The sequence below is a fragment of the Xenopus laevis genome, chromosome 2S, assembly GCF_017654675.1.
Source record: "Xenopus laevis strain J_2021 chromosome 2S, Xenopus_laevis_v10.1, whole genome shotgun sequence".
NCBI lineage: Eukaryota > Metazoa > Chordata > Amphibia > Anura > Pipidae > Xenopus > Xenopus laevis.
The window spans coordinates 115113125-115134131 of record NC_054374.1 but is presented as its reverse complement, the minus strand read 5'-3'; the positions used below and the strand labels follow the sequence as shown (position 1 = coordinate 115134131).

Sequence of the window (21007 nt, the reverse complement as noted above, 5' to 3'; positions counted from 1 at the left end):
GAGCTGATAAATGTATATCTCCTGAAAAGGGTAGATAAAGGCACAAGAACAACATGTCCTAGGACATGGTAAACGATTAACAAGAGCTACAAAATAAACCACAAAATTACAGAGATCGGTACTTGAGGATCAAGCATTGCAGATTACGAACAAACATATTCTGTTTAAAAAGGTTCCCTCAGTGACTAGAGGGATACCTGCAATATGGTTATCTGACAAAACCCCACCTGGGGAAGAACAAAAATCCTGCAACTGTTAAAACAAAAAAGGTGCCTAGGACAAAACCAGAATGATGGCAATAGCCATCTCAGAACAAAAACACCCTAGAAACCACCAGGAAATCAATCAGATCAGAAACTAAACACAACTTGAATGCATCCATCACCAGTGCTGGAGAAATACACGATCCTCAGCAATAGCAAGTGGCCCTAAAAAGACTTGGCCCACATTAGCCTGGTCCTGCATCTTAATGGAAGCAGCGCAAACCAGTGCTGACCGGAGTCAACTCCACACCAGAGATCAGTCCAAGATCCACCAACTCCATGCTAATAATACCTAATGAAGACTTAACTAAATGAACACCAACTCTGGGTTATCATAAATCAGCATATCATTGTAACCATTGTAGAGCCATGCTGGTACAGCCCAGTAGCTCCACCAACCACCAAATCTAAACTGGGTATACAACAACACAAGGATAAGCTGCTGAACCAACCAATGTGACTTAAAGCCATCTACCAGTAAGCTATGCTGTTGCCCCAGCCAACTGCTACACAAGCAAGCAATGGGACCCAAGCCAATTACAGTTCTAGAAAACACCCACAAAAGCCGAGGCCACTACAGCTCAAGCTGCACAATGCTACAGTTTATGCAAAAACTGAACCAAATCTGTGACCATACATAGAAGCTACTGAACCAGCCAACAGTTGGGATCACAATCCAAAATCAGGCATGCCAGAAGCTTATAGCCTACAAAAACTGGAACCAGCAATGATGCACAATCCACTGGCAGAGAGCCAGCCACCATACATGCAACCAGTGGTGGACCAGCCAGGTATTATGTATTCCAACATAGATGTGCAAGGCCATTGTCACACTAGCAGGCCAAGATGCCCGTCAGCTGAAGTGTTTGCAAAAAACCAGAGTGGAATTCAAATACACAAGCAATAGAAAATAAGCCAGCTATTGTGAATGCCACCCTTAAGGACAAGGTAACCAACTGCACTGGCACCTGACACAAACGTCAATTTCCATACATGCAACAACGGAGCACGTCAGTTGTTGAACTTGCAAAACCCTGGTCCACAAGCCAGCCTTATTGATAATAAGCAGTGGCATACAAGACCAAAAATATTGCATGTAAGGCAGAAGAAAAGGTTAGCTGTAAGCCAACATATGACCAACATCAGCTGCTGAATACCAATCAGCAACAAAATTAGCCATGGGCTGTGAAACTCAGAGCAAACACCAGCTGATGGTACAACCCATGCTAGATCCAACCAAATAGTCAATCATGCCTACGGTGTAACCAGAACCATACCTGCAAGGATTGCAGACAAGACAAAACCAATGGCTGTTGTCCTGCCAAGGATTGCCGCAAGGCAAACAGACATGCCCACCAAGGGCCACAGCAAGAATAGTAACCATGCCTATCAGCCGCCACAGCCTGGCTGGTGACCTATGCACCATAGGTCACAGCCAAGACTGGCAGCCACAAGCCCACAAGGACTAAAAACTAGCGGCCACCTTAGCCAGGGGCCACAGAAAAGGCCAACAGCCCAAGAACCCTGGTAAAAGGCAAGCAAGCGCCTAAGTTAAGGGCCATGAAAACAGGCCCGCTCATAGACTACAAGCTGGCTTCAAGCATGTTAAGGTGCCAATAGACATAACAGTAAGTGCCCTTTAATCTACCAACAATTAAAGAAGGGAAACCTACAGTCACAAAAACTCAGTAGATGTAGTATAACTACAACTGAGCTCCCAACAAAAGCCACCAGATGGGAATAGAATATCTAAGAGAAGGCCTATATCACACAAAAAGACACCATATAACTCGGAACACTGCCTGTTAAGTGTGGAAACATCATAGGAAAAAATGGGGTACAATGCTGCTACAGCAGAACAAACCCCTAGCCGGTCCTGGAAATACCAGGTGTAATAAGAGCACACTTGCCTACTGTGTCTGCGAAGAGAACTCGGGCTCACAAACCTAAGACCACAGATGACAACTATACAAGAAGTCAGAGGAATACAGGCACCTAACCAGATAATATGCGCTAGACAGTAGGAATAATCCAGACAGATCCTTGGTGGCAGACTGCTTCTAAGGAGCAGACTCAGGGGCGTAACTAAAGAGGAAGCAGACCCTGCGGCTGCAGGTGGGCCCAAAAGGTATAGGGACCCATGAGGCCCAAATAAGAGCAATTTCAATACGTATTGGTAAAAAAGCACAACCTCTGGATATATTAGGGGCCCTAAAATGAATTTGCTGTGACATCAGGTTACAGCACTGAGCAGACTCAATGTAAGGAAGGGGCTACCATACTGCTTCAGCAGTGCAAGCCTCCAGCAACCCTGCAAGCACCCAGTGTAATAAAAGGCAAATATAACCTGTGTCTGCACAGAGGACAATAGAAACAACAGAAGCAAACTGAGGAGTATCTGCACATTACCTGATAGCAATGAAAATCCACAGGTTGGAAACTTCGGCTAGAACCCAGATAGCTTTCAGCTGAGGGACATAATTAGCTTATTAACATGCAGACTTAGTACCTTGTGTAACTGCATTTTGCACAGAGGACTCCAGCTCACAACATACGACTTCATATAATATAAGAAGGAACACAGGCAGCTTAGCAGATAGCTCAGACTTGTCAGCAGGAATATCCAGTCCAGTGGAACACTGCTTGTTAAGAGCAGACTCATAAGAAAGGAAGGAGGTGCCATACTGCTTGAGCACATGAGCCAATATAACCACTGTGTCAGCCAAGAGGATGCAGGTTCACCCATACAAAACTTAAAATATTAAACAGCAATAGCAAATGGGCCAAAGGAACACCTGCACCTTACCAGATAGTGACTAGTTAGCTTGATGGAAACTCCAGCCAAAGCCCTGATAGCTTTCAGCTGAGGGACATATTAAGCATATTAACATGCAGACTTCCCAGTGAAATTAATGTTTCAAATACACAATGGATACTGAGAAATCAAAATCTCTGGATTCAGGTACCACACTGCTTAGGCAGAGGGATTCACCAGCCAGTACTTAAAGTGTAGCAAGAGCCAATACTGTATTTTGCACAGAGGACGCCAGCTCACAACATAAGACTTCAGATAATACAGGGGAAGTCAGGGGAACACAGGCACCTTACCTGATAGCTCAGGCTTGTCAGCAGGAATATCCAGGTGGAACACTGCTTGTTATGAGCAGACTCATAAGAAGGAAGGAGGTGCCATATTGCTTGATCAGTGCAACCTCTAGCCCTTCCTGGAGGTGCCAATATAACTTCTGTGTCTGCACAGAGGATGCAGGGTCACCCATACAAGGCTTAAAATATTAAACAGCAATAGCAAAACGGGGCGAAGGCACACCTGCACCTTATCAGAGTGGCTAATTAGCTGGATGGAAACTCCAGCCAAAGCCCCAATAGCTCTCAGCTGAGGGACATAATTAGCTAATTAGCATGCAGACTTCCCAGTGCACTACACACAGTAGATAATGAAGAATCATACTCACCAGCTTCAGGCAGTTATAACTAGCCCATATGCATACCCACGACCCTTTTGCAGAAGTTCTGTAGAGCTCTGTAAAGTCTCACATAACTCAAAAGAAAAGGGGAGTCCAAAAAGCTCACAGGTAACAATGTGGGAAGCCCACACCTGTGTCTGTTCCCAAAAAAGCACTAGATTGAATCTTGTGCCTCGCTGGGCATATAGCAGGGGGGCTGTTTTAGCACAGGGCTAGGACCATGGGTATGCCCACACCTGCACTTCTTCCCAATAAGCGATAATTTACAGATTATGCGTCTTGAGGCATCCGGTAAATTCTTCTCCATTACCTGGGAATCATCCCTCTGTGTCCACACAGAGGTAAAAAATAAGCAAAAATAAATAAATAAATAAATAAAAATACAGAAGAAAAAACAAAAGGCTCACAGGTAATAATGTGGGAAGCCCACAACTGTGTCTCTTCCCAAAAAGCACTAGATTTAATCTTGTGCCTCGCTGGGCATATAGCAGGGGGGCTATTTTAGCACAGGGCTAGGACCATGGATATGCCCACACCTGCATTTCTTCCCAATAAGCGATAATTTACAGATTATGCGTCTTGAGGCATCAGGTAAAATTTTCTCCATTACCTGGGAATCATCCCTCTGTGTCTACACAGAGGTAAAAAATAAATAAATAAATAAATAAACAAATAGAAAATGCAAAAGAAAAACAAAAAACAAAAACTGTGTTTGATTTCTCTCAAAATTTAACAAAAAACAAAAAGTGAGGAGGGAGATCCTACCTCCCTGTCCAGTAGGACAAAAAATAACTGTGGTGAGGAGGAGGTCATGTGGTCTTATAGGTCATGATTCATTTTGATTGGCTATGTTATAGGTCCTACCTCCAGGTCTGGGAGGGGCAATGCCCATGTGTACTGACATGGAGGGACGTAGAAGAAACACAGTATATGCAAAATAGGAATTTTGGACAGATAGGGAAAGGGAGAGAAAGTGAAATGTTGCTAAAAAATAAGTGTGCCTATTCCAGATGATGAAGGGTTAAGATACCTTATCTTTATGATGTGGATTATAGAAAATTTTCTGGCATTGAAATTTTACAAAACATTGGATCCTAATGTTTCCACTCATTTATGTTCATTTATGTTAGAATTGTGAGTGAAATCTGAGAGCTTGCATGTTGTGTTTAAACATTTTATATCTTAACACTGCATGAGATACTGAAATATCTAACTGTAGTACTGCAGGAACTTATCTGTTGACAGCACAGAAATATATCTAAAAGTAAAAGTCAAGTAAAGGTAAAATATTGTAATCCAATAGTTCATATAGAAGCCTTTTAGTAGTGTCATGGTCATATTATCTACTATTACAAAAGGAATTGTCACAACATACGCTGAAAAAGGTTTATAGTGAAAATGTTATGTCCCCCAAATTTTAAATTTGCATTCATGGGACCCATCAGTGTACTACGTTATAAAAACAATTATTCCTTAGTTGATATGTTGCATTGGTCTTGCCCATCACTCTAGTTTTGAAGTTTGATGATTATATAGTTAGTCTTAGTTTACATTCTTATTTAATGCATGGGATGACCACAAACAGTTACCTAACCTAAAACCAATGCCATTTTTGCCACAAAATGATTTCTTTTGATTACTTTCTTTGACACAGGTATTCCTCAAATTAACACACACACCCTGTAGCTTTTTCATTCACTTGAATGGAAGGTATCTGGTCAACTGGCTCCAGGTTGTGCATGTTATTGTTAATTTGAGGAATGCCTCTGTCAAAGCTAAAAGTAGTAGTGATCAAAATGCTGTGTGCCTTTTTTATTTTTGTCTAATTAGTTTTTTCCTCTGTGTTAATAAGACACTGATAAAATAGATCCATGCTGATGAAAAATCATTTAACCTTTAAATGATTATTGTTATACTTATGGCATGGTGTTAGATTCCTTATCCAGAAAAAAACAAATCACTGGCTTTCTGTATAAGAGATGCCATACCTGTATTACTTGTATTGCTCTGTCTAAATATTTATTGTCAGGCACTTTCTTAATGTGTTAAGCAAACATTTATATATCATACATATTTCTAAAAATATTACCAAGTAAGCATATTATACCTAACATCCAAGATGAAACACCTTTTGCTGACCTTAGTATTTTGTGTGTCCATGTGCTGCCAAGAAACAAAACCTCAAACCAGGGCTTGACTCTTTTTGTCTCTCACCTAGAGATTCAACTTGCTGTTTAATTTATTGTAATTAATTAATGAATTACCTCATTTATTTTTAATGTGCTATATAAATGGCAAGAAGACAGGACACTTGCATGCAAACATACAATGAGGCAGGAAAGAACTGCAATAACCTCTTTCCTTTGACATGTATCACTTCCACAATGACTTTCAGCTGGGTAGAAAAAACATTTCAAATCACGGAATGTGTGGGTAAGGATGTACTGATATTTACCATGTGAGAAGTAAATACCTTAAGAGCAGGAACTACAGTATGAGTTGCATTTGTTTTCTTCTAGCCCAGTTTTATAACTTGTTTTTCACTGACAGAAATACTTAAGTAATTAGCCAGAGGGTGATTGGAACTAGTTTGTAAATATATAGTACAGTAAATAAAATTCCATAAAATTCCAGCCTGAAACCACAAGGTAGACATGGCTGCAAATTATATATAGCAATTATATATAGCTTTATTCTAATCCAAAGTGTTTAAAGGAAGAAATAAAATCTTGTTATTCTGGCTGGCTGGTGTTGATTCCAGTTTGAGCCACAGCTAAATACCATGCATGGGAGGGCTAGAGTTACTGGGGTAGGTTAGTTGCCTAACTTTTTATATCAGTAGGTTAGTTGGCTCCCAATTAAATTTACCCTAGAATGTGATAGCTCTGTAAAGTGCTGTGTAAATTTGTAAGTACTATATAGATAAAGGATAATAATAAATAAATAATTTGCAAAGATGGTGCAGTATAGACTTAGCACTTTTCAGTTATGCTTTTCTAGCATTCTGCTCCTTCTATACTGGTATGCTGTGTACAGGTACAGACAATTAACACATGCTTAGTGGTTTGAATGCTGCTGCTTCTGGTCCTTGTAAAAAGGGATTGTGAAGGGGTCTTTTCCTCACATCTATAATCTTTACTATGTCAAGTATATTTAAAATGAGTATAGATTAATTTGAACCTTTTGAGGAGAAACCCCATTAATTAACTTGTCATCATCCATCCTCACAACTTCTCAACATACTCTCAAAATATGGTGCAATTATCAAGCAGCATGCAAGAATGTCTTCTAGAGCCAATAACAGGCCCATTACCACCAAAAAGGGAATGCATGGATCATGAGATTAATTAATCATAATGGACACTTGCCAGGTGGTTGCCCTAGACCTGATTTTGATCTCCCTTCCCATCCCTGCTAACAGAAAATTGCACCGGCATGGGGTACTGGCAAGTGAGTGATCCTCTTCCTCCCTTTCTTCAAACTCCAGTGGCTAACACCTGCAGTAGAGCAAAAAAGCCTGGTTTTACTGTACATGAAGAAAGAAAGAAAGAAAGAAAGAAAGAAAGAAAGAAAGAAAGAAAGAAAGAAAGAAAGAAAGAAAGAAAGAAAGAAAGAAAGAAAGAAAGGTGAGGGAGGGGGAGTGTTAAGTCATTACAATCCTTGGAGGTGCCTTAACATAAGGCACCCCCATGGATTTGACATTTCTCTTTTAAAAAAGGAACCAACCCAAATGTTACACACAAATTTAATGCAGCATGGTATAATTTTACCAACATATGGGGTAAGCTAAACCCTTATCTTTTTGCTTTTACTGCTCCCCTTCTATCATTATTGGGATTCTATCCTATGCTTTTTCCTTATCTCTTGATCAACTATTCATCATACTTACCTTTAACTCTTTATGTGCAACCTACAAAATTTATATTTATAATTCATGTATCCCCTTTTCACTTCTTACTTTCTGCATCCGTTAATTTATTATGCTTACCTTTTCCCCTGGAATAAATAAAAAATGTAATTTTATCTGTTTTTCTCTGTTGTGACATGAAATTTAGCACATCTCTGCTGGAGGCATTTTACTATGGTAACCATGATCTAGTTTGTATTTGCCAGAATGTGTTATTATTACAATTTGCTGTGTCAATGAACCACAAGTACTGAATTGGAGTGTAGGGTGAATAACAAGTGTGAAGGATCACATAAACTGTGAGCAGTTAAACAGCATTTAAAATATTCAATATTTACATTAAAATACAGGGATTATACAGATTATAGATTTTAGGTTGGAATTCAATGGGCAGCAACATTTCTTCTCACCCGTATCTAGGATAAAGTTTTTACATTTGTGTGTATTTCTATATACTGTAATTACATTTCCTGCAAAGTAACAAACTTGAGGGCAACATTCAAGAAAAGCTTTAGCACTGCAGTGCTGGGGCTAAAAGTTATCATTATTATTAAGCATTCAGAGTTTAGTTAGATCTGCTGGGTAAACCCCTCCAGTCATTGTGATGTCTCCTAGAAACCTCTTAACCATTCTTAAATGTATAAAAAAAAATGCAAGCAGCCTTATCCAATATCCACTGGATATAGTTCTTACAAAATTTGGAGGAAAGGAACAGTTTAAACTCCACAGCTAAAGTAGGATGGAAGGAAATGTGTAAGACATGTTCTATGATGTTTCAATAGTAATGTAAAATCTAATAAGTACTGACAAGGTGCTGATATAATCAGTATAATTTAAAGATTAACCAGAAATTGATCCTATGTACTAAAACTCAACTTTTTCCTACTCTGTAAAAAAAATCAGACAAAACTTCCAAACCTGAATCCCCTTAAAAGAACAGTTCAGTGTGACAATAAAAACTGGGTAAATAGATAGGCTGTACAAACTAAAAAATGTTTCTAATATAGTTAGTTAGCCAGAAATGTAATGTATAAAGGCTGGAGTGACTGGATCTCTAACATAATAGCCAGAACACTACTTCCTGCTTTTCAGCTCTCTAACTCTGAGCTAGTCAGTGACTTGAAGGGGGCCACATAGTACCTTTTTTTTTTTTTTTTGGCTAACTAACTGTATTATAAACATTTTTTATTTTGCACAGCCTATCTATTTACCCAGTTTTTGTTTTTACACTTCACACAAGCATGTGCAGGAAAAAGTTGCGACAAAATTGCGCGTCAAATTGAATCATACAACTTTTTCTATTTTGACACCCAAAACCCACAACTTTTTCCAATTTGACGCCAGAAAAACGCAACAAAAACCAGCCCAAAAATCTCTAAGGACATGAAGGCAAAAAACATCTTCAAATTGTTAAAGGGACATCTATCATTGACATTTACATGATTTCAACAGGTTTTAACTGGAGTATTTTGGGATTCTGGTTTTAAGCATCTTTGGAGCATAATAAATCTTGAAAAATGTAAGTTCCCCTAAAAAACTTGTCCAGAAAAAAATTGAGGCTTCTTAAATAGGCCCCTTAATCTACATTAAATTTTTGAAGTATTTTTGTGTTGGTATCATTTTAAGTCTGCTAAAAAACACAAAAACATTAAATAAACCCAATAGAATTGTTTTGCCACCAAAATGGATTCAAGTGGTTACCATCAAGTACAAAGGTAGTGATTTATAGACAAAAATATTTTTTTATAAAATAAAATAAATATATGTGCTAGGTATGCTGAGGCACACAAAAACACTAATGTATCCATGTGTGGACACATGCAAAATTTATGTTCAAGTTGTGTTGTATGTTTGAGGCTGACTTAATAATATTTGGCTTCACCCTCCGGCTTTGTTTTCTGCACATATCAGCTTTGCATCAGCTTTGCATCAGCTTTTGTCATGAATCATAACATTAAAAATAAAAGGACCAGGATGCCCCTGTATCCTTTTCCACTATGGTTTTTTGATTTTACAAAATATTTATATTGTGCTTCGGTATACACAGGAAATGACAAAGCATATAAACATACCAGGTTTAAGAGATTATCCCTGGGTCTTACGAAGCAAACAAAGAATCTATATATGTTTAAACAGGTCTGCACTCTGCTGCTTGCAATTATTTACAGCAGAAACAAGTATTACTTGGTGGGGGGGGGGGCAGGGTAGCTCCAGAACAGCATATGAGATCCTAGCAGAAATATTTAACATTGATAGAAATAAATTGCTTGGCTCCTATTTAATCTTTCACTGCTTACACTTTGATAACCATTGTAGGAAATAAGAGTTAATGGGAAAACAATTTCCACCAATTCCTTGTTGTATGCACCACTGCTGGAGCATCTTAGTTACAGAAACTTTCTATTGTAAGAATCAATGCTCTGGAACTTTCATTATAAAGAGAAAAAAAAGCAAAAGATAAATAGGCATGTTTGCACTTCATGCTTTTATTTCACTCTTCCTCCATAAACAGGGAAGTTGCCCATTCGACTATTCGCCAGCGCGTAAATTCGCCCAAATTCCCTATTCGAATTTCTAGGGATTTAACCCTTCAAAATTCGACCCTTGATACATCTACCCCTCAGTGTATTCATTTGTTACATGAAAACAGTTGGACCTCACTGTAATAAATGAGGTGAGCACATTTAAAAAAAATACAGTCTGGGTAATACACAAATCACCTTGGGAATGATAGTGAATGATGCCACAATTAATACATTATATTAATACATTAATATCACAAATTAGGAAAAAGAACAGTGAACTGTGGAAAAAAAGTAATAATACAATGGCTGTCTCATCTTTATACCAAAAAAAATAGATGTGTTTCTCAATTATAAGTGAACTAAATTCTTTGATCCATCTAAGTCATGTAAAGACTAAATAAAAGCATAAGATATACAGTATTTTTGGGGCCCTGAAGTATAGCAATGGCATTTCCCACAGATTCCTTGTTCAGTTTTTGAGTAATTTACTTATCCCAACTGTAAATAGGTCCCATAGGCAAAGCTTATAAGGGCTGCATGTTGGCAAGACGCAAAAGGATCATGTATAGAGTGAAATTGGATGTGGTAGTATGATGATGATGATGATGATGAATGATCCTTCTAAAATGTGATTACACAATTATGTTTTGAAACCAAATCACATAAGACACTGGACATCACTAAAACACTAATTCATAACGGCAAATATATATATTTTTTTAAATAGCACATAACTGGGGAAGAACTCAGAGAGTCTGCCATGGATAAGCCAGTAATAGCACCATCATATTAGCACAAACACAATAACCTCTCCATTCCACCACAAAATGTCCCTCGTCAGACCTCTGAGTGAGTGTGATTTCTAAGATCTCCTTAGAAATGGAACCTTGTGCTAAATATTATAGTGGACTTTACTTGACATTTAAAAAGCAATATACAATATTTTCCTTCCAATACAATGTTTATTATTCATTATATGTAGACGTGAAACACAGGAGTATACAGAGAAGGAATATGCCAATTCTTCCATACATGTGGCACTTTACAGTATATGCCTGAGCAAACAACGATACCACAGGCCCTGCTTATAATAAGACATGAGAGTTAATGCCATATTGACTGGACTGAAAGGCCTTAGTTGACAAGCCTCCCTTCTTGTTTTTTAATTCTTGAAAATGAAAGAGTTCCATATATCTGTACTGACAGTGAGTGATGATCTCAGAAAAACAATGCATGAATTTCCTGTTGTTTTTTCTTATTGCATATATCTCTTCTTATTACCTGCATCTTATGCTTCATTGCACAAAAACAGTGTATGACATTCTAGTCATGCTTCATATTTCCCCTATGTACCGCTCTTAACACTTCGTGTATATTATGCCTTCTAGGGATTTTTTCTCTTTTTTTTCATGGCTGTCATGTTCATTTTATTCATGACAGTGATAATGAAAACATTCATGCTGTTTTGTGCACACATAAGCAGGCAATCTGTTTTCTCTTTAATGTTACTTTATCCCTATAAGAGATTTTTTATTGTACATTGCAGTGTTTTATTACACACTAAGAAAAAGTTGTGATCGACTCACATACAAGAGCCCTCTAACTGTCCTTTAATATATTGCTAATTTATTGACAAAAATTATATGTCCACCTGCATCCATGGGCATTGTACTGAGCTGGATTCTGTCTCGCTATGTGAGAAAACAATGGTCCAGTAATATTTCACAGGGGGGGTTTTCATAACCACATCCATTTCTTACACTGAATCAGGAAATAAATCACAAATAATTGTTAGTTAGAATTACTCTCTTGGTTTGTTCAGTATAATGCCAGATCTTTTGTTCAATACTTGTGATGGGTGAATCTGACCCATTTTGCTTCGCCCAAAAATCTGCAAACAGCAAACATTTGCTGAACTACATAAGTCTGTGGGCAGCAAAGTTTTTTTGACACACAACAATTTATATTGTTCAATGGTAATGAATTACATAACTCTCTAATTCAAAGCCACTTAGAATTGAGTAGCATGTCAGTTAAAGTGAAGGGACTATATTTATATGAAAAACTGGAGCAATATGGGTTTATCTGCAGTGTGGGAAATAGTTTGTGTTTGGGGGTCTCCCAACATTACAAGAAAAAGCACACTTGTTTGAGTTGAGGGCTCATCATGTGGAGCAAAATGTGTAGATAATAACTTTGCGTGTTTCACTTGATTTGGCTTTGAAACATTTGCTTGCATTTCTGTGAAATTTTTGTAAACTTTACCAAAGTACTATCCTTTTGTCACACTTTAATAAAGCAAACTTTCAAAATGACTGTATCACTAGTTACTATAATTTTTGGTAGACTCTACTGAAAATAGAAAAACTGTACTAAAAGAAATAGATCTACAATTAGTCTGCTGTAATAAATACGCTTTACAGTGCCACAGGCAACAGGAAAATGCTTTCAAAGAATAATAGGTGCATATTTAGTGCTATGAATCATTTATAATCGACACATTAAACCTTTCACCTTTCCCTTATCTTTGTCGTTTGCTCCCAACATTATTTATGCATGAATATTATTTTATGCATGTGTTTTATGGCAAACAGAACATTGAAGTAAAAGTATCTGTTAAAATATGAATGTCCCAACATTCAAAGTTTCCAGAAAGAGACATGTAGATAAGTGCTGCCTTGCAGTGCTGGGATCTTGAATATGTTTCCAGCCTAACCACTATCTGCAAGAAGTTTGTATGTTCTCCCAGTTCTATATTGACTCTTCACATGAAATTGTATAAGTTATGAACCATCTATTAGCAAGAACTTAGTTGACAAGCATAATTTGCTGAAATACAAATAAAATATATTAAAAACAAATGAGAGAGAGATATTTCTGTTCAACTACAAAATATTCTACAACACACGATAATACGAGTATATTTAACTACAATAAAAATTAGATAAATGGTTGGTGATTATTTACAAGTTTTTATGTTTGCATGCTATTTTACGTATAGTATCATTAACAGTAACTTGAATCTGCATTTGGTATTTAACATTTTTTTTTTCTTATAGGTGTGAAATTAATCATCGGACATAATGATTATCTACATATTCCTCTCTTGTATATTCTTCAGTATACCATCTGGAATGACTGACTCTGAATTATTAACAATGGCTGCGTGTAAAACATTATGCTTGTGCAGTGAAAAGGATGGAATATTTTTTGTGAATTGTGAAGAGAAAGGCATCCTAAATTTGTCTGAAATAAACATTCCACCATTCCAATACATGGATCTTAATCTTTTGAACAATGGCTTGTTTAAAATTCACGAGAATGAGCTTTTAAGCTTAAATAATATCATCTCTCTTCACCTTGGATTTAATAACATTGCTGATATTGAACCAGGAGCATTCAATAACCTCAGCATCCTTAAAAAACTTCATATTAATCACAACTCTTTAGAAATACTAAGAAATTACACATTTAAGGGGCTGGAAAATCTAGAGTTTCTTCAGGCAGATAACAATTTTATCAATACAATAGAGTCAAACACTTTTAGCAAACTTACAAAACTGAAGGTGCTTATTCTTAATGACAATGCCATTGAGTCTTTGCCAAGCAATATTTTTCGTTTTGTACCTCTAACACACTTAGACCTACGTGGAAACCAGTTGCAAACCCTTCCATACGTTGGGTTATTAGAACATATTGGACGAATCACAGAGCTGCAGCTAGAAGACAACAAATGGGTTTGCAGTTGTGACTTACTTCAGCTAAAACTTTGGCTTGAAAACATGCCAAGACAATCCATAATAGGGGATGTTGTTTGTAATAGTCCACCAATTGTAAAAGGTACGCTATTGAGAAGATTAAAAAATGAAATGTTTTGTACCAATCAAGATAAATTTGATAATCCTTCATGGCCAATGTCATTAGTTGGAACTGCTTCAATATATAATGATCGGATACCAACAAAAATTGCATTTGTGCAAAAAGCACCAACTAAGGATCCAACATTATTTATTCCCCCAAAATTGCCTACACTGCTACCAGACTTTTATTGTCCTATTCCATGCCACTGTTCAAGTCACACTCTTCCAGGAACTTTGATCCATTGCCAGGAGCGTAACCTTGAAAGTCTTTCAGATATTGGGCCACCACCTCAAAATCCAAGAAAGCTAATATTGGCAGGAAATCTAATCAATGTGTTACACAAGGGAGATTTTACAGATTATGCAAGCCTTGAAATGCTTCACTTGGGTAACAATCACATTGAAATGGTAGAAGAGGAATCTTTTTATAGCTTGACAAAATTACAAAAATTGTATCTAAATGGAAACCGTCTAAGACATTTAAATCCAGACATGTTAATAGGGTTGACAAATCTTGAATACCTGTACTTAGAGTTTAATTTCATAAAAGAAATTCTACCAGGAACATTTTCTTCTATGTCAAAACTTAAAATTCTTTATTTGAATAATAATCTTATTCAGTCTTTGCCAGATCATATTTTTTCTGGGGTCCCATTAACAAGTTTAAATCTGAAAAGCAATCAATTTGTTACTTTTCCAGTAACTAATGTTTTAGAGGATGTAAGTTCACTTCTACAAATTGAACTTCAAGACAATCCTTGGGACTGCACATGTAACATAATAGGACTCAGAACCTGGGTACAACAAAATACAAACATAATGGTTAGCGAAATGCTATGCAGCAACCCGACTGAGTTACTGAAAAAAGATTTGAAATCCATTCAAAATGAAATATTATGCCCAGAATTATTAAATATATATCCAGTTCAATCCAGTTATCCACCCCTAGTTACAACTAGTACAGTTGACTCTATACTCAGATCACTTTCGGATTCAATACCACTTTCTGTTGTAATACTTGGGCTTCTTATCCTTTTGCTTACAACTGTTCTTTGTTCAGCAGGGATAATTGTTTTAGTTTTACACAGAAGGAGAAGATCTAAAAAGAAACAGGTTCATGGGGAGATCAGAGAAACAAGTCCTGTTCACATCCAATATAGCATGTATGGCCACAAAACAACCCATCATACAACTGAGAGACCAAGGTCAACACTTTGTGAGCAGGGACTTTCAAACCCCATGATACAAGTTTATCAGACTCCTCCATTTATTACAAAACAAGAAGAAGACATAGAAAAAAGGGCAGAAGTTGATTCAAAAAAACATTACAGAAGTATTTTGGAAAGGGAAAATGATTCACCCCTAACAAGTTCCAAAGCAAACTTTAGGGCTAATGACCCTCAAGAATGTATGGCTTTTCAGGATACCAGCTATTTGTACCGAAACATGATGGAAAAAGAAAATGAAATCAAACAGCTTGGCATTGCAGAATATTTAAGAAAAAACATTGCTCATTTGCCACCAGATCTTGATATACATTATCCAAGGAGTCATGAAGAAATAAAATTGATGGAAGCTCTTTTGTATTCCAGACCACAGAAGCTTCGAGTAGAACAAACACAAAATGAATATTTTGAACTTAAGGCTAATCTCCAAGCAGAGCCTGATTACTTAGAAGTTTTAGAACAAAGGACTTGAACTACTATCATGAAATTACAAAAGACTCTCAACTTTGAAGGCCAAAATTCAGTCTGGCATTGCTACAGTATACAGTATATTTGTTCTAGTGCCTCTTTTGATAAAAAAAAAACCTAAGAAAACGAACACATATATACAGTCTCAGGGAGAATTAAGATGATGTTCGTAATGTAGATTTTTTATTTACTTTGGTTTACAAAAGGCAGAATAATTTCCATTTGCTTTTTTATGTTTTATTGTTACATTAATAATATTTTTATATTTTAAGCAATAGATTACTTATGGAAATTAACATACTAGAACTGCTTGGATATTTTGTATAATGTTGCACCAAAAATATATAGTGCTAAGAACTAATTAAGAGAAGTTAAACACTTACTAATCAAATCTTGCCACTTATAATTAACTAATATATGTTTAATATGCTTGCATGAATTTTAGTTTTCTGTTTTCAAAGTCTAGTTAAAATGTAATCAAAGCAAATGTACAGTATGTGAACACAGTACTTGGCAAATGCCTCAATGTGTAAATATTTGAGTGGTTTCATACAGAATATCTTTAACTACTGAGATTAAAATACTTAAGTAATATATAAAACACTCCTTTGCTGGACAACGGAGAAAAGAAAGGAAATACAAAAAGGTTAAATAAAATAAAAAACAAGCACCTATTGCATTGGTGTGTGTGGAAATACTTTGATGCTTGTATCCATATTTGCCTGTGAAATCCCATGCCAAAAACTTCTGAGGCTTCAATATTTTATTTTTAATTAATAATGGGTGAAAAACCCATGCTTAAGTTTCAAAATTAAAATGGTGACATTTTTTGTTCATGATTTTCATTGCCATTGTGCATGTATACATGTAGGTGGTAAATAGGCACACTATAGGGTTCATTTACTGATGGCGGGGGAGGCACACAGGGAGCACCAACATGTGCATGGTCTAACTGAGCCCTGTTCTCACCACCTGTAAGGAAAGTGACTGCACTTTGCATTTGATGTAAGCGCTTTCCGAATAAGCACTTAGGTCAGTAATTGATGACTCAAAATGGTAAAACATATCAGTCAAATAAGTCATTGTTGTCATGTATATGACATAATTAATTATCTAATTGTGTGGCCAAATTGTAAGATGTCCTATCTGCCTAATAAGCTTAAAGAGTTCTAGTTTATACAGAAGAGGCTTGACCACTATTTAACTTTGCTTTTGGGATTTTTGTTAAAGAAACAGCATTTACTTGCATATTCTGTCTTATTTATATCAATGTGATTGCCCACCAGGGGCGCTTCGCCAATGAGGCGGGTTGAGGCTGTCGCCTCAGGCGGCAGCACCCCACTAGGTACCAGGGGTGGCAAAAATGCCACTCCTGGTACTTTAAGAGACAAATTTCTGATTTTCAAACTGGAAATTTGGCTCTTTTAGCGCAGAGTGCGCAGTTAGTCTCTCTGCGCTAGCGTGCTGGCCCTCTCTGCCTCCCTTGTGGACCCCCCTGGACCCCCTCAGGCGCAAAAAGGTAAGAGCACGGGGGAGGGGGGCGGCAGCAACTGCTGCTGCCTCAGGCGGTGGAGGGGCCCGGATCACCCCTGATGCCCACAATCATTTCTCTAAAGTATATATATCAAATGTCACAAATTGATTAAACCTTTCCCTTTAATGATCAATTATTCCATGATAAAGCTTCCATGTGTATCTCCTGTAAATGTATTAACTGTAACATTTTTCCAAACCTATATTTCACTCTGTGTTGCCATTGGTGCATAAATATACAAACATAGATTACGGTGGACTGAGAGTCACTTTCAGTGGCCAATTTATCTTTATGACCCTCAAAACACATGAGTTCGTATTGCAGACTCTTGGATGTTGCAGGATGTTCACCCACCTTTTACTTATTTACTGTAAATAACAAAAAATCTGTTTTGTAGATTTGTAAAAAAAAAAATGGAATTGCATTTGTATATTTGTGTATTTGTAATAAATTAATTTACACTTAATATATTTATATATGAGTGGCATTTAAGCTCTTTCTTTATGTAATCATTTGAAGAGACAAATAAATATTGCTTATAAATTAATTGTGTGGTTGAAAGTTTTACATGCAAACATCTTTTTTTTTATTTTTGATTTACAATTTTACACAGTTTTTTAATCTAGCTAGAGATGAAGAGAGCAGCAGTATCACAGATTCCAACATGCACTATCACAGATTCCAACATGCAATTTTGACCCTGTGGTCATGATAAATCAAACCGAGTAAAACAACATGACATAACTAAACAACTGTGCTAGGAATTTTGGAATTCCACAATACCACCAATGGATAGTATTCCATGTACTTGATAGTACTGTAAAGTGTGTCACTTCTTTATACAGAACTTTCTTACAAGGAACTACATATAGAAATTTCCCAATGTGGAATGCCCCTATCCAGCCTCTGCTCGATTAAGGCTCAACCCTGCCCAAAGTGTAAAAAGGAATTTATGGAAAGTTAAAACTATTATCATATTCTGGGATGGCATGACTCTTCCATGAAAAATGCCGATAGTTTTCAGAAGGGCAGACCACCACTATCTTCCCCTTCTGGCCAAGCAACCATCACCAAAATTAAACTTTCAGATATAAGAATTACAAAACTTTTCTAACCAGTGCTGAGCATGTCAATAGTTCATAGAAAAAGAGGAGAGCACTTCAGACGCAGATTAACTGCTTGTGGTTGGTGTTTATTTCAAACTGCTGTACACAACAAGTTCCGGGCTGTTAATGCTCTTTCTGCACTTGAGAAAGGGCATTAACAGCCTGAAACATGTCGTGTACAGCAGTTTGAAATAAACACCAACCACAAGCAGTTAATATACGTCTGAATTGCTCTCCTCTTTTTCTGTGAACTATTGATATTTTGGATGGTCGGTACATCTATCTAAGGGGGATTGAAGCACTCAGCTAATGTCTGCAATTGGCTGTGGACAGATTCATCTACCTTCTACAGTGCTGAGCATGTGCCAAGTCTACACTGGAGCAAAGGATGCCTGAGCAGGTAGGGAAAAATTGTAGACTACTACTACCCCAGGCCGCTATGGTTTCCATTTAAGAGGAGTGGTAGTTCAGGTGTTCTGGCGGTTGCCTTACAAATTATAACCCCTTTATGTCTCTGACATTTTAATGATGTCAGTGACTCAAAATGCTATTTGTTTATGTTTGGACTCATACAACATTAAAATACATATCCACAGGACTTATTTACAAACTGAGAGCAATGTTTTTAGCACTTTATAACCTGGTATGCGCTGCATTTGTAAATAGTGATGAGCAAAGTTTTTTACCTAGTTTCGCCTGAAAAATGACACCTATAGACTTCAAAGGGTAAAAAAATTGTTACGTGTCAAAAAGAAATGTGACGCGACACATTGTGTGACAAAAATTTGACACCCATAGACTTTAATGCATTTTAGCGAATTTTCACCATGTTGCGAATTTCTGGCGATGTGAAATCTATAAATTAACCTTAACACATTTCTAATGATAATCAATGACCATTGTCTGTTACTTAAAATAGGTGGCGAGTAGTAATGGGCTTTGCCGAAAAATTTGAGAAACTCTGAAAAAAGTTAGTGAATCTCTGAAAAAAGTTTGCAAAACTGTGAAAAAAGTTTGCTTGCGTCAATTTTTTTTTGTTGCAGCAAATTTTTTCACGGCAAAAGCAATAGCAGTTGCCGAAATTTGACCGCAAATCTATGCCTGCTGAATAAATTCGTCCATCACTAGTGTCGGGAATATTGTTCAACAAACAGGGAGCTTTAGCTTTTAAGACTTAACTTTGCTAAAAGCAATGTTTTATCTGTTAAGTGTCTAAAACCAATTAGAATCAGCACATACAAAGTAACATTCCTGCAGAATCCATCCTTTCTCCAAATAAATGTGATGAAGGTATATCTATAGTTCAAATATCTTTTGTTATGACAACTGCCAGACTGGACAAAAGTTTGAATTCATTAAAGGGGACCCGTCACCAAAAAAAAATATTCAAAATCCTATTTTATCACATTAGTCAAGCAAAATGAACTTTATTAATTACACTATATAAATTATTTGAATCTTGTTTCCTTCAGTCTGGGATTTCAAAATTATAGCAAGTAGGCAGGAGCCATTTTGTGGACACTGTTATTAAGGCAAAATTTGCATCATCTCAGAATGGTGTTTGTGACCTTATGTCCATCCCATGCCCTGGCTACAGATTTAAATGGTAAAGAGGACGGGGGAATATGTGGAGAGCAGTGATATTTAGGAAGTGCTGAATGGAAAGTGAAAGTAATTGTTTGCCCCGCCTCTATGCCCGTGGCATAGAGGAGTGGCAGACAATATTTGATTGACAGCTGAGATTTTTAAATGAGCGTACAACAGCTATGAATGCTTTAATAAAAATAGAAATTAGATTTCATGTTTAATTTGAAAAGGACTTTTATTATACAGAATTTGTGGCTGGGTGACAGGTCCACTTTAAGTATCTGTGTCTATTTGTACAAAGGCTGGAAATGTCAGAACTATAGGCCAACAAGCTTTCACTATATCAGATTTCGATGGGAGATCGACATACATAGCAAATGAAGGTTTGTTGCAAGAGAGTGGCTGCGAAAGTGCAAGACACCACAATGAAGAAAATGCTACAAGAAAGAAACGTTAAAGATACAGAGGGTCCACGTTTGCAAGAAAATTCTGTAACTCCTCGATTGAACTCAGTAACAAATGTGAAAATACTTGTACATTCAACAAAAAGAAATTTAAAAGATCTTAAATACCCAATATGGTCAAAGAGAGACAATCATTTAGGAAATTAAAAAATTGTCAGGAAGTGATTTTGGCAAAAAATTGTATTAACATACAGAAACATAGAATTTGTTTTTAGAATTGGTTCTATTATATTTTTTGCTTTTTTGATAAGAAAAAATCTTACCTGCAGATAAGGTAAGCACCACCCACTTTGAAAAATAACTGTTTAAAAGTGTACCTGGGAATTATGAAATGTTAGAAAACTGTTGGGAGTTGGGAGCACTCATTGCAATAACAGTGTACATTTTTACCTATGGTGTAACAGTAAAGACATTTACAATGTATGCAGCTACATAAGTTATTTATTGTTGCTATAACCACAGTTTATGTTTGTGACAAACCTTTAACCAACTTTTTTGTTTTGTGTTTTTAAAGTGAGGGCTCATTTACAATTGCAAATTACCATGTTTTTTTTACCCAAAATTTTAGATTTATTAAAACAT

General features: G+C 36.7%; 1 protein-coding gene across 1 annotated transcript in view; it reads left to right on the top strand.

The window, feature by feature from the left end:
• Positions 1 to 17064, top strand: part of slitrk6.S (SLIT and NTRK like family member 6 S homeolog) — a 28278-nt gene extending 11214 nt beyond the window's left edge. The window contains exon 2 of the mRNA XM_018249886.2: positions 13240 to 17064. Within this exon, the coding sequence (XP_018105375.1) occupies positions 13264 to 15738 (2475 nt within the window). The 5' untranslated portion in view covers positions 13240 to 13263 and the 3' untranslated portion in view covers positions 15739 to 17064. The remainder of the gene's footprint in view (positions 1 to 13239) is intronic.
• Positions 17065 to 21007: the final 3943 nt, after the last annotated feature.